Source organism: Zosterops lateralis (assembly GCF_965231275.1).
Source record: "Zosterops lateralis genome assembly, chromosome: 3".
NCBI classification, from domain to species: Eukaryota; Metazoa; Chordata; class Aves; order Passeriformes; family Zosteropidae; genus Zosterops; species Zosterops lateralis.
The window spans coordinates 113,818,406-113,834,929 of NC_139764.1; the positions used below are offsets into that span (position 1 = coordinate 113,818,406).

At 43.0% G+C, this 16,524-nt stretch overlaps 1 protein-coding gene across 2 annotated transcripts in view; it reads left to right on the forward strand.

The window, feature by feature from the left end:
• The window catches only part of IFT172 (intraflagellar transport 172), a 47,551-nt gene that overhangs the window by 20,796 nt on the left and 10,231 nt on the right, over window positions 1-16,524 (forward strand). Inside the window, exons 19-39 of one of the 2 annotated variants that reach the window (XM_083857076.1) lie at window positions 180-264; window positions 531-626; window positions 947-1,024; window positions 2,026-2,274; window positions 3,729-3,807; window positions 4,190-4,310; window positions 5,387-5,531; window positions 5,606-5,695; window positions 6,105-6,202; window positions 6,423-6,558; window positions 7,862-7,978; window positions 8,480-8,622; window positions 9,742-9,835; window positions 10,062-10,126; window positions 10,252-10,432; window positions 11,264-11,373; window positions 11,756-11,885; window positions 13,765-13,863; window positions 14,198-14,307; window positions 15,032-15,095; window positions 15,705-15,791. In XM_083857076.1, coding sequence (XP_083713202.1) covers window positions 180-264; window positions 531-626; window positions 947-1,024; window positions 2,026-2,274; window positions 3,729-3,807; window positions 4,190-4,310; window positions 5,387-5,531; window positions 5,606-5,695; window positions 6,105-6,202; window positions 6,423-6,558; window positions 7,862-7,978; window positions 8,480-8,622; window positions 9,742-9,835; window positions 10,062-10,126; window positions 10,252-10,432; window positions 11,264-11,373; window positions 11,756-11,885; window positions 13,765-13,863; window positions 14,198-14,307; window positions 15,032-15,095; window positions 15,705-15,791 — 2,377 coding nt within the window. The remainder of the gene's footprint in view (window positions 1-179; window positions 265-530; window positions 627-946; window positions 1,025-2,025; window positions 2,275-3,728; window positions 3,808-4,189; window positions 4,311-5,386; window positions 5,532-5,605; window positions 5,696-6,104; window positions 6,203-6,422; window positions 6,559-7,861; window positions 7,979-8,479; window positions 8,623-9,741; window positions 9,836-10,061; window positions 10,127-10,251; window positions 10,433-11,263; window positions 11,374-11,755; window positions 11,886-13,764; window positions 13,864-14,197; window positions 14,308-15,031; window positions 15,096-15,704; window positions 15,792-16,524) is intronic. The other variant, XM_083857077.1, reaches the window with a different exon arrangement.

Below are 16,524 nucleotides of genomic sequence, written 5' to 3' on the forward strand. Positions count from 1 at the left end.
AGCTAAAGATGTGGCTCTGTGTATGGTTTTTCTATGGAAAAATCCTTCTTTTAAAGTAGGGCTACCCCACCTCTCCCATTGCTGAGCTGAGTCTGCTGCTTAATTTCTGATTTTTCTTCTCTTGGGCCAAAAGTGGGTGACAAAAGCTGGTTATTGATTAACTGCTTTGCATTTTCTAGGTGCTTTGCAGCTCTGGGAAACATGGCAAAAGCTCGATTTCTGCACGAAACCAATGTCATTGCTGACCAGGCAGCTCAGGAGCACGTAAGCCAAACTTTTCCTGCTCTGCAGGGCAGTTTTCCTTTAAAAACTGACATGCACATTATCTCCTGTGTCCTTGCTCACCAGTAGACCAGAAATCACTGACATTGTCTTTCATCCACAGCTGTCAGATTTCCTCTCCAGGCTGGCCATTTTATCCTGTCACTGCTGTGGTTCTCAAATGTCTTTTATTTCTGTAATGCCTCCTCCATATCCCATTCTAGAGGCTGTTTTTTCCCTCAGAAAACTGACTTTGCTGCTGTTGTCAGCAGGGTGGGGATGGCACAGACCATTACCTGGTGCGGGCTCGCCTGGCAATGCTGGACAAGAACTACAAACTGGCAGAGATGATTTTCCTGGAACAAGTGAGTGCAGGAACAAGGAGCAGAAAAGCTTCTGTTAATTTTTGAGCGGGGAGGTTGTAAGAGGAAAGGAAGATGTTGCTTGTTGCTAAGAGAAGTGTTTTCTCCATGAAGTTGAAAAATTATTCCTTGTTTTGAGGTGTAGGATTAGCAAGAGATGCATGAAAAGTGCGAGGGAGGATGTATATCTCAATAATGGAGACAATACACATTTTTAAGTGTTTTCTGCACATCTAACTCCTTCCTTGCTGTGAGAACTCCATGGCAGTGTGTCTGCTCTTAAACCTGGACTCTTCATGTTCCTGCTTTGTTTTCCAACACAGAATGCCACAGAGGAGGCCATGGACATGTACCAGGAGCTGCACATGTGGGATGAATGCATTGTGGTGGCCAAGGCCAAGGTAACAGAATATTCCTGCACTGGTCTTGCTTGGTAAATCTTCTGGTTGGGAGTCCATTCAGGATCTGTGGGGTTTTTCACCTGCTTTATCTTGATTCTGCTTAGAAGGCTTCAAATAGAAGGGAAGGTTGCACTGGTGTAAGTACAGACTTGGATAAATAGAGAGAAAATCTACTGAAATTGGTTTAAGACTATCTGTGGCTTCAAAAAAGAATGAGAAGTGCCATGGTACTGATTTATTAAAAAACTATGGATATTGATCTAATACCAATATCCAACTATGATGGACAAAGACTCTCTAACAGTTTAAAGTTACAAAGTGTGTGTTTATTACGATGCTGGGATCGCTCCCAAATACACACACAATCCACAGATGGTCACAGGGGCTTTTATGTCCAGGAGTATTGAACACCCAAAACACAAATGCACATTCATAACTCTGGTACATCCCATTCCCTGCTCTGTATGGTAATTAGCCCAAAAAGCCATCAAACATGGGGAGTTTGTTCTTTGAAATGGGTCGGTGGTCTTTTTTATAGGGTGGGGTCCCAAAATGATGAAGTAAGATGGGTCTTCCTCCCTTGACTTTTTAACCTTTGACAGCTGAATCCTGTTTTTTCCAGGACTGTTTGATTTATGATTGTATCGTATTCATGGGGTCTATTGATTATTCAGGATGCAAAAGCCTGGTTTGACAGGTTCCCTGATTTATCAGTTCCTTCCAAGATTTATCAGTTCCTTCCCTGATTTATCAGTCCCTTCAGTCTGGCTTCTGTTAACAAAAAGGGAACTTTTAGCTACATTATCTCAGCACTATCTATTTTGACTACAGTCTTTAATCCTTCTAAATCAATGCCTCAGTACACAGGGCTGGCATTGCAGTGTCTGATAACAGGACAACAAGAGGCCTGGTGCTGTGACCAGGTGTTCAGAGCCTGCAGGATGAGCTGCACAAAATCTCACCTGACCCAGCTCAACCAGGTCTGTGGTTTTTTTCCACAGGGACACCCAATGCTGGAGAAGTTACGTCGGGGTTATTACCAGTGGTTACTGGATACCCAGCAGGAGGAGAAGGCTGGGGAGGTCCAGGAGGGGCAGGGGGATTACCTGGCAGCCATCAGCCTGTATTTGAGGGCAGGGCTGCCAGCCAAAGCTGCACGACTGGCCATGAGCAGGGATGAGCTGCTCACCAACGCCGATGTCATCGACAGGATTTCTGTGGCATTGATCAGAGGGGAGCTCTATGAACAGGTGAATGAATGGCTTTTCCCACTGGGATTTCAATTTAGGGGCATCAGGACCTTTATCCCCATCCTCTGCACCTGTGGGACACAGGAAGGTAGCAGAGGTAATTCTGTATTGATAAATTTGCATTAATATTTATGAGGAAATCCTCACTGTATCCACAGTGCATGGGTGAGGTCTAGAACTGCTGTTATTAATCAGAAAAAAAATTCACATCTGATTAGAAATATGTCTCCAGAATATAATGTCAGTAATAGTTAAGGAGGCTCCATAGGAGGATGGGAATCAACAGGAACAGAATCGTGAATTAAACTGAAAAACTTGATGTCACTGTGGAAACTTGATGTCACTCACATCAGAATAAAATACAGTGTAAGGGTAGTTTAAATCAAAAAAATTAAGGAAGCAAAACAAAGGAGTTGAAGACTGTAGAGCCATGAACATAATAAAGAAGGGATGTGATTATTCTCTGTGTCTGTTAACACCAAGAATTGATTACATATTGTTAGGGGACAGTTCTAAAAGCAAAAAGGGTGTTTTTTCCACTGCACATAATTTGTGTTAATGTAAGAAAGCAGTGCTGAGTCTGCCCACTGCTCAGTGTCCTGGCCAAGAGTGGCCTCTGGCAGGTGCATAAGAAAGGAAAATAAAGAATATTTGGTACTTCCCCTAGTGTCTTTTCATGGGGTCCAGTTTGCAGCCTGTAATGTACCTGAACAGCTCCCCTTCCATGCTCTTAATAAATTTTATTTCCATGAGCTTGTTGAATTATTGCTTGAACCACACGTAGATTTTTTTTGTTACAATTTTGGCTGTGAGTTATCCAGTTCAGTTAAATGTTTTGTGAAAAAAGCCATTGTGATTTCTTAGCTTGTTTTATGTCTTCTTTATAAATTACCTTTCTCTAGTCTCGATTTATCTTCAGCATTTTCAGGCCATTTCATTTTGACACAAGAGAATTTTGTCATCTTTTCTTTAAGCTTTCAGTTGAAAGACTAAGTGGAGCTCCCAGCTACTGGATGTTGTTACTAAGACTATAAATAATCCAAAAATTATTAGATTTCCAAAAATCATGGAGGTAGAGTTTATCAAAAGCCATTAAATATAATGATGTGAGGGCATCACAACAAACTCAGGGAGCTTCTTCTGTGCAGGTTTTCAGAGATGAACAAGTAGAGGAAAGGCTGGTATTTAGTTGCTCTGTTATTACAATTCTTCTCCAGGTGTGTGGTCTTGCCACCATCCAAATACAGAAGGAAATGAGCTTTTGGTCTGCCAGAATGGGGTTGATCAGCAGAGAAGACAATAACCTTGGCAAATGCTGTGTTTCCTAGAAATTCCTTAATCCTCATATACTTAGCTGGGAGGGCAGAGCTGGTGCAGGATACATGGAGCTGGTAGAGTTTGATGATGTGGGGAGATGGTGACACTGAAAACTGGCATCTTTTATCTGTCATTAGGCTGGAGACCTGTTTGAGAAGGTTGGGAACCCACGAAAAGCTCTGGAGTGCTATGGCAAAGGCAGTGCTTTCCTGAAAGGTATTGTGCTCAAAATATTCCTCTCCTTTCATCTCCAGCAGGAGCCTGGCTACTCTGGCATCAAATATTGCCCTGCAGATGCCTGGATGCTCTGCAGCTTTCACCTATCATAATTTTACAGTGTATTTTCACATAGCTGTGCTTGCACCTGCAATCCCAATAGAAGGTCTTGTTCTCAAGCTCTTGGCCATGCTGACTGCACCAGCATGGATTTAATCCAGCTTTCCACAAGGTTCAATTTGCTGGGTAACCCATTGGAGATGGAATGCCTTAGATAATCACCTCTCCCCTCCTTCTTTGCCAGCTCCAAGGTCCCTGTTTTCCCCCCAGAGTTCTGTTTCCCTGCTGGCCTCAGCCTGACAGCTCTTGTGTCTCTTTACAGCCGTGGAACTGGCTCGTCTGGCATTTCCTGCAGAGGTTGTGAAGCTGGAGGAGGCCTGGGGAGATCATCTGGTGCAGCAGAAACAGCTGGATGCTGCTATTAACCATTACATCGAGGCCAGGTGGGAGCAGGGGAAGGGCATTAAAGTTGATAACTTTGCTTTTATCAGCAGAGAGTTTTCCTGAGTGAATCCCCACTGCTCTGCTTAGCAGTGCCCCTCTTGCTTGTGTCCACCAGCCGCTGATGCCTTCCCAAATCTCCCCCAAGGTCTAATGTAGGAATTTTTTCCGTGGATGGCAGGGACAAGGAACTTCGCACACTTGAGATGCTCTAGAAACACGAGGTTTTATTATTCCAAGGGTGGTGGGTAAAGAGGGCTTTGCCTTCAGCCACCAGCCTGGGCTGGAGCAAAGCCCTAAAGAGAGAATGGGGAGAGAGAGAGAGAAGAGAGCTCAGGGGTAAAAACGGGGCAGGAGCAGGGGAAAAACGTGGGGAGAAAACAGGAGCAAGGGAGGTGAGAGAGAGGAGAGGGGATGGGCCAAGAGAGGTGAGGGAAGAGGGTGAGAGGGCCAGAGGAGAGAGGTGAGGGCAAAAGGGAGGAGAGCCAGGACAAGAGGGGAGAGGGGAGAAGAGCAGAGAAGAGAGCGATCCTCTTGTTCCAATCCATTATATCCTTTTTTCTGTTGAATATTCTAATTCGCATTGACCAACCAGTGTGAGATACAAAACCTACAAACTTTGCCTGCAGCCTGTGAGAACTACTACATCACCATGTCATTTTATATTCTAAACTCTACAGACTCCTTTCTTATGCCCTTGTTCCTGGATGTCTTTTCCAAGGTGGAAAGGCAACATTCTTGTATTTTTGTCAGCTCATCCCCATCTTCCTGCCTGCCATGCTCACATCTCCAAACTGGCTTTCATTCCTATTTCACTCAGGTTTTACATCTACAGTATTTCTTGCCATTCATAAGTCCTTCCTGTGCCCTCTTTCCCAACAGTCTTAAAGTGCTGATTGCTCTTCCCTGCTGCCCCAATTCTTTCATCCCCTTTTAGCACTGCCAGTTACTCAGCTCCTTTATGCTGCTCTAACTCAGGAAGCTGAGTGAAGCAGCAGAGCACTCCAATCTCCCTGGCACAGTGTAGCTAGAGGAGATTCCTGCTGCTGGCTCTAAAAATTGATGGATTTGATGGCAGGTGCTCAGTTAAAGCCATTGAGGCAGCTTTGGGAGCCCGCCAGTGGAAGAAGGCCATCTACATTTTGGACTTGCAGGACAAACAGACCGTAGCCAAATATTACCTGAAGATTGCCCAGCATTATGCAGCTTTACAGGAATATCAGGTGAGGCCACAAACCACAGTCACCACTGCTCTGTGTGTCCTTTGGATGTGTTGAGTGTGGTCTTTTCCTGGCAGGTTGCAGAGGAGCTGTACATCAAAGGAGGGCAGACCAAGGATGCCATTGACATGTACACACAGGCTGGGCTCTGGGAACAGGCTCACAAGGTAAAATCAGAAGGAAAAGCTTTTGTAAACCTCACCCCACTTGGTGAGATGTGTCTTTCATCAGGAGGTGGCAGTGCCTTGTGCACCAATCAACCTGATCTTCCAAAATATGCGTGAAAGGACATCCAGTAACCAGCAAAAAATCTGTTCCCAACATTCCCATCCTGACTGTGGCTGCCTCTCTCTCTCCCAGCCCCATTTGGGTGCATTTCTGGCATAAATAGCCCTCTCCAAGAGCTGGTTCTGTGTGTTTTTTGTGACAGCAACAAGTGACTGCCAATTCTTTGCAGAGCATATAGCACAGATACCTGTTTGTCAAATGGGAAAGAAATATGTTTTCCCTTTCTCCTTCATTGTCATGTCTCAGAAAATTGCTGTTCATTTCTCCCCTGTGTGTTCCTTTTGGCAGCTGGCACTCAAGTGTATGAGCCAGGAGGAGGTGACTGTGCTGTACATAACCCAGGCCCAGGAGATGGAGAGACAGGGCAAGTACAAAGAAGCAGAGAGGTGAGTTTCTTCCTCTACTGGTATCAGGCCAAAACTGAGCCCTGAAAATTTTTGCTGTAGTGAGGAGAAACCCTTTCCTGGCTTAGGAGGAGAATTTGGAATGGCCAGAGGAACTTTCTCCAACACAAAGAACTAAAGCTGATATTTCAGGGTGCAGAGAGATTTCAGGGACTGGTCTGAAATCCTTGGCTGAGGTATTTGGGTGTGCTCTTCTTCCCAGGCTGTACATCACTGTGAATGAACCTGATCTGGCCATCACCATGTACAAGAAATGTAAAATGTATGATGAGATGGTTTGCCTGGTAGCCAAGTACCACAAGGATTTACTTGGAGATACTCACCTGCACCTGGGCAAGGTGAGTGCAAATCATGGCAGGGGACCAGCTACACCAAACAGGGGCAAGACTCTTGTTACAAACAAGATTGCTTAAAAAAAATCAGTGGGAAAGGTATGAGCAAAAGTCAGGCTTGATATTAAGCATCAAAGCACAACAGGTTTGTTGTCAAGATTCACTCTATTGATTACAGGACAGTTAAGACACAACAAGGGAAAACGAGCAACAACAAAACCAAACAAAATCCAGGCAAGCAAAATTAAGAAATTAACTGAGAGCTGGGTGAGGGACAAAAGACAGTGTGAGCAAGGATTAAAAAAAACACAGCCTAAAAGCTTAACAGCACTTAAATATAGAAGTACTTTAACTTAACTTATACCTTAAGCCTAACAATTTAACATAGGAAAACATAAATTAATTTATAACAATCTAACAGAGGAATAACACTTAACAGCATTTAACTTATTTATAATTTATTAATTTATAACTTCAAAGTTACACTTAGCAACTCAGCAGAAGAGTAACACTTGGCAACACTTAGCTTATAATTTATGTTTAACAATTTAGCAAAAGAACAACACTTAGCAGCATTTAAGTAAGTTTCTAACTTAACCTTACTTACAGGCCTAACTTAGAGATATCCAAGATATTTAAATATCTAAGAAAAGCACATTTCTCCCAGATTTTCTAGAGCATATGTGCATTTTTATGCACCCAGACAGAAAGAGTCAGTGCCTACAAGGTACCTGTGAAAAATTCCCCCCAGAGATCAGTGAAATCCTGACTTTGGAGCCTTTGCATCTCCTGAAGGGTGAAGGATCAGGCCTGGAGGGGTGAGGAAATCAGCCAGGACATGTCATATTTTGGTGATCCTCCAAGAATAGAAATCCTGAGGGTTTGCTGGCTCTGAGGGGTGTACCTCCCCCAGAGGGAGATTGCTGCTCACAGCCCACTGTGGGCCCAGGAGAGCTCAAAAGGGTCTCATTTTGGACTGCTGTTTATAGGGTCACAAGAGAGCAGGATTCAGACATAACAATGTTTCATCCCAGCCAGAGTTTGGCTTGGCATTTTCTCTCAAAGTGTGAGAAGAGGAATTTTATTCCATTCAAGCAAGAGGAATATTTTCCAAGGCTGGTCATAAGGAAAACAAGAAACTCATTAGACAACAGCAGTTCCTGAGAGCAAGACAGTGTTTGTGATAAGCTCAGGAAGAGCTGAGCCCAGGTGCTGTTCTCAAGGCCTAACAAGGATTTCTCAGATAAAGGCAGGAGGGGGAAAAAAAGCACCACCACAAGTGTCACTATCTCCTTGTTTTTGCCTGCAGGAACTGGAGGCAGAGGGGCGTTTGCAGGAGGCTGAGTACCATTACCTGGAAGCCAAAGACTGGAAAACCACAGTGAACATGTACAGAATGAATGATATGTGGGAAGAAGCATACAGGGTAATAATAATCATTCACAGCTCCCTCTACCTGTGCAGGAATTGAGTTCTGCCTGTGGGATCCAGGTGGGAACTGCTTTGTCGCTGTTCATTGCAAGATCAGAATATTTGGTGTAAAACTGCCCCGGCCCTGGAGGCCTGTGGGGCTCTGAGTCTGCAGCATTGTAATCCAAAATCAGGTTTTGACCCTGCTGTGCTGCCTTCCTCCAGGCACTGCTCTGCCTTTGCTCACTTTGCTCATCATGTTGTACCTCAGAGGTGTTTCTCTGGCCACAGCACTGCTCTCCTCAGTGTGGCCATGAATTCTGGGGTCATTTCTGCTCTCCAAACAGTGATTTGGGCTGTTCTGCTGCACCATATTTGCCTTTGTCTTATTCTCCCACTGACCAGTGGTTGCAGAAAGGAGGGAAAAGATGGTTTTGGTGCAAGGCAGCACATTAGAGAGACTCAGTCTGCTGAAAGTGAAACAGATAACATTGGATTCTTCCTTTTCTTTGGACAGGTGGCCAAGGCCCATGGAAGTGCAAATTCCCATAAGCATGTGGCTTATCTGTGGGCAAAGAGCCTGGGTGGAGAGGCAGCTGTGAAACTCCTCAGCAAATTTGGGCTTCTGGAGATGGCCATTGACCACGCCACGGACAGTGGGTATGCAGGTGTCTCCTCCCAACACTTCCCTCCCTTCTGTCTGAGCAGTAAAAAAATGTGTGAGCCAAAAAAACTGTGTGCACATGGTAACTGCAGGTCCAGAAAATGAAATTACATCTTCCTACCCCACCATGCTTCACACAGACCTTGACACATCCATCTTTTGTGTCAGTCTGCCAACGCCAACTCTGAGCTGGGCAGGGAAATGCAATTTTTCCCTTATCCTCTGCAGGGGAAGGCTTGTGAGAACCTCTGAGCATGGGAGGAAATATTCCTCATGTCAACATAAATAACTGCCTGCCATCAAAACTTTGGCCTTGCAATGTGTGAGCCAAAATAACTGTGTGCACATGGTAACTGCAGGTCCAGAAAATGAATTTACATCTTCCTACCCCACCATGCTTTCCTTGTCTTTGACACATCCCACTTTTCATTTTTTGTGTCAGTCTGCCAATGCCAACTCTGAGCTGGGCAGGGAAATGCAATTTTTCCCTTATTCTCTGCAGGGGAAGGCTTGTGAGAACCTCTGAGCATGGGAGGAAATATTCCTCATGTCAGCATAAATAACTGCCTGCCACAAAAGCTTTGGCCTTGCAATGTGTGTGCCAAAAAAACTGTGTGCACACAGTAGCTGCAGGTCCAGAAAATGAAGTTACATCTTCCTACCCCACCATGATTCACACAGGTCTTGACACATCCCACTTTTCATTTTTTTGTGTCAGTCTGAGCTGGGCAGCAAAATGCAATTTTTCCCTTATCCTCTGCAGGGGAAGGCTTGTGAGAGCCTCTGAGCATGGGAGGAAATATTCCTCATGTCAACATAAATAACTGCCTGCCACAAAAGCTTTGGCCTTGCTCTGCAGCTGCCTGTGTGGCCATTCATTGCTGCTCTTCCTGAGGCTCCCACATCTCTTGGCTCCTGCCTTGGGTTCTAACAGCAGGTGGGAAGGAGCTGAATTTCCTTGGTGGGAACTCTAAAAGCTCCTGGTCAGGAATAGGAGAAAGGGGCAATGCTAATTCACTTGGGACCTCCTGTGTTCCCTTCTCTCATCTCCCAGTGTCTTGTTCTTGATGAAAGCATATTCTCACAGCACAGAATTCTTCTCTCTGTCTCTGCAGGGTCTTTGAATTTGCTTTTGAGCTGGCTCGCCTCTCCATGAAGCAGAAGATGCCAGACATCCACTTGAAGTATGCCATGTTCCTGGAAGATGAGGTGAATGATGAATTTTTTCCCCTGGAATAGGTGTAAATTTTCTAGTCCCTCAGGTGGCTGAGCTGTTGTCCCTGGACAACAGTCACTGCATATCCAAAGGGCTCCATGGTGACAGCACCAAACTCCACACACCTTTGTTTCATAAATCCTCCCTGTGGTAAGCACAGGAGCTCATGTGGTGATACCAGAACAATCACTTGCAAACAAATCACTTCTTCTCCTCCAGGGCAAATTTGAAGAGGCTGAAGGAGAATTCATTAAAGCTGGGAAACCCAAGGAAGCTGTGCTGATGTATGTGCCCTCCACATCCTCACCATGCAAATCCAGGCAGCCTGGTGGCCTCTCCAGCACACTGGGCTGCTCCTTGTCATCCTTGTTGTTACATCTGCTGTCCCTGCTCCGTCTCCTCCTGCCAGGTTTGTGCACAACCAGAACTGGGACGCTGCACAACGTGTGGCCGAGGCTCACGACCCAGACAGCGTGGCTGATGTGCTCGTGGGACAGGCACAGTTTGCCTTTGAGCAGAGAGAATTCCAGAAGGCAGAGGCTTTCCTCCTGAGAGCACAGAGACCTGAGCTGGCCATCAAGTACTACAAGGTGAGTGAAATCTGTTAGCAGCATCATTGCATTCCTCACTAGGACAAAAACCTGATTTAGATGAAGGAGTGAAATTCACTTCCCAGCTCTTCCTGTCAAGTTTAGTAGCCAAAAATAAACCATTTACTCAGGGTTTGTAGAGGAATTTAATTCTGACCTGAAGACTGAACCAGTGGATTTCACACCATAGTTCTGGAGATGTATCCTGCCAGAATATGGGTGATCCTTTGGGGTACCACAAGTGGGTGCATTTGGAGGTTTAAGTGCCCATTCCACTGATATAGCTGGAATTGGATGAGTGTGAGCCTAAAAGATTTTTAGCCTGCTAGCAGCTGCTGACTTTTTCCCAAGGAAAAAGTTCTCAAGAAAGCTTTTTTTTCTCAAAACAATCTTGGCAAACAATTATCCTTTCTCAAAACAGAGTTTTTCCCTGGTAGTTTAATAGTTAAGATTTGACACTTTCACCGCTGCAACCTGAGTTTGATTCCCAAACAGAAATCCAGCAAAACGCCATCTAAAAAAAAATACCTATTTAAAAACAAAATGGTTGTTTTGAGAAAAAAGATTTCTTGAGAATTTTTTTCCTTGGGAAAAAAGCTAGCAGCTGCTAAAAATCTTCCAGGTTTACAGATGAGTGTGTTCCCCTGAGGCAGTGGATAGACAGTGGTGCCTTTTTGAGGGAAGGAAAGAATTGGGTGGTGTTATTGTGGTTGTTTCTTCTAGTCAGCTCTCTGGCAAGATGGCACGAGGGGATAGATGTGTTCTGTGATGCCAGGAGTGTGGGGAGTCCTGGTGAACTGGTGATAATTTCTCCCCACTGTGCCTGCACAGGAGGCTGGAATGTGGAGCGAGGCCCTGAGGATCTGCAAGGAATACATGCCCAGTCGACTGGGAGAGCTCCAGGAGGAGTGTGGCAGAGAGGCTGGCAAGAAAGGCTCCAGGTAAGGAGGGCTGTGCTCAGGCTGCAGGAAATAACCTGGAAGCTCTTCCCCATTTTGCCATTTTGCTGATGCCTTACAGAGAACAACCAGATGGGATCCCTTGACATCCACTTGTTTCCTTCTTGAGGACTGCGGACTTCTTACTGCATAGGTTTCTTATCATCCTTCCTTTTTGCTCTGGGAGGTTTATTTCTGCCATCCAAGATCTCCCAGATGGCATCTTGCCATATTCCAAATCTCCATGGTGTCCTGTAGTGCCATTGCATCTCCCCAGGGTCTTTGGTCAGTTTTTTCCTCAGTTTTCTGATGTTTCTCATGTTTTCTGTCACCATGCTGTGCTCTGTCTGAGGTCCCTCCTCACAGCCTGAATTCCTCCCTGCAGTGGAACTGAAGGGCTGCTGGAGCAGGCAAGGGAGTGGGAGCAGTCTGGGGAATACTCCAGGGCAGTGGATTGCTACCTGAAGGTGCAGGATCCCAGCAACAACATCCTGGTGGAGAAATGTTTACTGAAGGTAAAAAAGGCTGCTGTGGTTGTGATTCCCTTCACCTGCTCTTCTGCCTGGAATTTTGTGACAGTTTTGGCTTCTGTTCTTCCTCTGCCAAGGTCAGGGTGAATAATAATATGAATAATATGAATAATACATGGGAAATGCCAAGCTCGAGTCCAGACTTGGAATATTTATTGTATCTTATTTATTTACAGTATTCACAGGCTCACAAGCCATGAGCTTAATTAGCAGGCTAGGAAAAAAAAAGTAAAATGGTGCCCTTCTAACTCCTTTTAAGTGATAATTACCCAATATCAAGGTGACACTTGTATTATTTATTTTTATTTTTTACGTAATTATTTTATTATTAATTACGTAATTATTTTAAATTTTAATTATTTTATTTTTAATTATTTTATTTTAATAATTTTAATAATTATTTTAGTTATTTAATTATTAATTACGTAATTTATTTTATTATTTACCTAAGTTATTATTTACGTTTCTGGCCCAATAATGTCCACCCAAGGCCTTTTAAGTGATAATTACCCAATATCAAGGTGACACTTATATTATTTTTTTTAATTATTTATGTAATTATTTTATTATTAATTATGTAATTATTTTAATTTTTAATTTTTTTATTAATATTAATTAATTTTAATATTAATTATAATTTCTTAATTAATATTAATTTTTAATTAATATTTCAATTACTTTAATAATTATTTTAGTTATTTAATTATTAATTACGTAATTTATTTTATTATTTACGTAATTATTTTAATTTTTAATTATTTTATTTTAATTATTTTAATAATTATTTTAGTTATTTAATTATTAATTACGTAATTTATTTTATTATTTACGTAATTATTTTAATTTGTAATTATTTTATTTTAATTATTTTAATAATTATTTTAATTATTTAATTATTAATTACGTAATTTATTCTATTATTACGTAATTATTTTAATTTGTAATTATTTTATTTTAATTATTTTAATAATTATTTTAATTATTTAATTATTAATTACGTAATTTGTTTTATTATTTACGTAAATTATTATTTACATTTCTGGCCCAATAATGACCACCCAAGGCCTTTTAAGTGCTAATTACCCAATATCAAGGTGACACTTATATTATTTATTTTTATTATTTACGTAATTATTTTATTATTAATTACGTAATTATTCTAAAAATTAATTATTTTATTTTAATTATTTTAATAATTAAAATAATTGTTTAATTATTAATTATGTAATTTATTTTATTATTTACGTAATTATTTGTTTTAATTATTTTATTTTAATTATTTTAATTATTATTTTAATTATTTAATTATTAATTACGTAATTTATTTTATTATTTACGTAAATTATTATTTACATTTCTGGCCCAATAATGACCACCCAAGGCCTGCAATGCAGACCTTTTTCACCCAAAACCATGAAGAAGGAGTACAAAGACAACACCCCAAATCCTCCATCTTGACTCATACGTATTACTGTACCCTAAAACCTCAAAATTCTAAATTTTTAGGACTCCAACAGAAGCTCTTCCACAACCTGAGTGCACCCCCTGTTTGTGTGCCCATGGTTTCCTTGCACTTTATCACTCAGCCCTTGCAAGAAAATCACCTTTTTGTGCAGCCTTTGTTCTTGTCACTCACACCCATGTCTTGTACCAAATTAAACAATAATTACGTCCTTGTCTGATCCTTTGTGTGGAAAGTCTGTGCTCCTCTGATTTGTTAAAACAAACTGCCATTTCTCCCTTTCCTCCATCATTCAAATGCTTCCAACTGTCAGTTTTTTAGCTGGGACTGAGCATTTCCCAGCTTCATCCTGCTCTCCCAACCATTCAAATCATCTGAGCTGCTGATAATTTCTCTTCCCAGGCTGCCGAGCTGGCTGTGAAATTCTTGGATCAGTCGCAGGGGGTGGAAGTGACACGGACTGTGGCTCCTCAGCTGGTGGCCATGAAGAAATACAGCACGGTGAGGTTTGGCCCCTGGGCCCCACTGCTGAAGGAGCAGTGACATTAGAAGGGAAATCTCTAAACCAAGAGGAGGTCAGGTCATATCTTGAGGTGATGGGTGAATGGTTGGTCTTAATTTAGAGGTAAGCCATGCAGAATCTTCAAGGAGGATGAAAAAAGGGAATTAATCAAGTCCTGGAATAGTGTGAGAGAGGCAGGAAGCAAAGGAGAGGCTTATCTTTTGGGAAGAGACTTTCTGTTGTGTCTGTGTGGTGGCCCAGCACCAGCCTCAGCCTGGGATAGAGGGAACCCTTGGAATTTTGTCTCTCATGGAGCTGTCTCTGCTCCTGCAGGCAGCTGAGCTCTACCTAAACGTGGACCTCATCCGAGAAGCCATCGATGCCTTCATTGAGGGGGAGGAGTGGAGCAAGGCCAAGCACATGGCCAAGGAGTTTGACCCCAGGTATGCCCTGGATTTTGCAAACTATACCCTTTTTGTTCCCCAGCTGATCCTTTGTACTGTCCTGTTCTCCCTGGGTTTCCTGGATTCCACATTGTCCTTCCCAGGCTCAGCAGGGTACATTTTCCCCACCTACCCCTCCCAAGCCATTTAAGATTCTGACACTTTTCTATTGCAGAAATCTTTGTTTCACCCCTTTCCCTATCTCCTTTCCCATAATTACGTGCAACTTCCTTCTGAAAGCCCTGTGATCCATTGTTCTCCTCACATTTTATTTTGTGAAGAGCTGCTCAGACCCTTTCCTTCCCCATCCCCAGCTGATCCTTTGTCCTGTCCTGTTGCCCCTGGGTTTCCTGGATTCTCCCCACATTGTCCTTCCCAGGCTCAGCAGGGTACATTTTCCTCAGCTACCCTTCCCAAGCATTTAACATTCTGACACTTTTCTATTACCACAAACCCCACAAAAATTGTTATCCCCTTTTGTTTCACCCCTTTCCCTAACTCCCTTTCCTTTGCCATAATTCTGTGCATGCACTTCCTTCTGAAAGCCCCATGATCCATTGTTCTCCTCACATTTTATTTTGTGAAGAGCTGCTCAGACCCTTTCCTTCCCCATTTATCTCTGCACCAGCAGCCTGCTAGCCAGACCTGGCACAGCTGGAACTCAGCTACTTCCAAGGTCAAATCCATGAGTTTTGCTGCCTTTTGGGATTTTTTTTACCCACAGGTCAGAGGAATACGTGGACCAGCGTTATAAGGAATATTTGAAGAAACAAGGAAAGGTGGATTCGGTGTGTGTTTGGGCAGGCTGGGGAGTGATATCAGGACTTGTACAGATCCTTGGGGCCTTTTTCCTGACCATGAGTACAAATGAGAAGTCTGTATGTGCCTGTGAGCCACAGAATCATAGAAAGCTTTGTGTGGGAAAGGACCCTAAAGCTTATCTCAAACTCATCTCATTCCACCTCCTGCTTTGCTCAGGGACACCTTGCACTAGACTGGGTTGCTCCAAGCACACATTACTGGGTCATATTCATTTTTTTTGTCCACCAACACCCCCAAATCCTTCTCCTGGATGGGCTGCTCTCCATCCATTCTCCACCTGTGTGTGGAGTTGCTCTGACCCTGGTGCAGCATTTGTCACTTGGCCTTGTTGACCTTTATAAATTTCACTTGGGTCAACATTTTCAGCTTGATCAGGTCCCTCTCAGTGGAAGATGGGTCACACAGACTCTGTGATTTAATGCTGTGGAGGGGAAGAGACTTTATGGGGGAAAAAAAGACATGGGTGACCTGGTGTGGAAAAAAAAAAAAAAAGACATGGGTGACTTGGTGCCTGCATGGATATGAGTAGGTAGCGTGGTCTGCACAGTGAATTTATGGCTTTTTTTCATCCTCAGCTGGTGGGAATTGATGTCATGGCAGCTCTGGATATCTATGCAAAGCAGGAGCAGTGGGAAAAATGCCTGGAGGTTGCAGCTAAGCAGGTGAGTGAGCCTTGAGGGACAGGCCTGGGCTCCTGGAAGCCCATCGTGGCCAGTGCTAGAACCTTGAAGCATATTGTGTTTAAATTTAGTGATTAATGGAGCGTTGGAAGGAGCTAAATGAGTTGTTTGGGCTGGAAGTAATTGGTACCATGGAGACAGGGATTTGTAGAAGAAAGACTTCTGTGTTCTTGAGAGCAGTGGTGTCACTCAGAGTGAGACATCCTAGTCAGGAGAGCAAAATTGACTTTTTTTTTCAGTTTTATTGACCTGAAACTAACAAAATTACCTCAGCAGAGTAATAAAATGGAGAAAAAGCAAAATGAAACTGCTTTATAGTGCTCTTTCAAGGCAGTAACAGGAGAAGGCAGGTCTTGATTTCCAGGATGGTTTGTATTCAGTGGTTATTGATTGGTGATTGGTTATTGAAAGTTATTGGTTAAATAATGGAGGTAAGAAAGGGCAGGTAGTTCATTGGAGTGAGGTGTTGGTTCAGGCTGAATAACAAGGCAAGAAATTGTTCTCTTGGGAGGCTCCACTATTGATATTCTGCTTATCAGGAGCCAAAGAGAATAACTGCACACTCCATTTAATGGGAAAAATTCAGTTTATTGTATTGGGCACCACAGGGCCACATTGAGTTTAATATCTTGGTGTCTGCTCATACCTCTGTGGGCATTATCATGACCCTTTTCAGTAACCACTGCAGAATAAAATCACTTTGACTCAGCTGCTC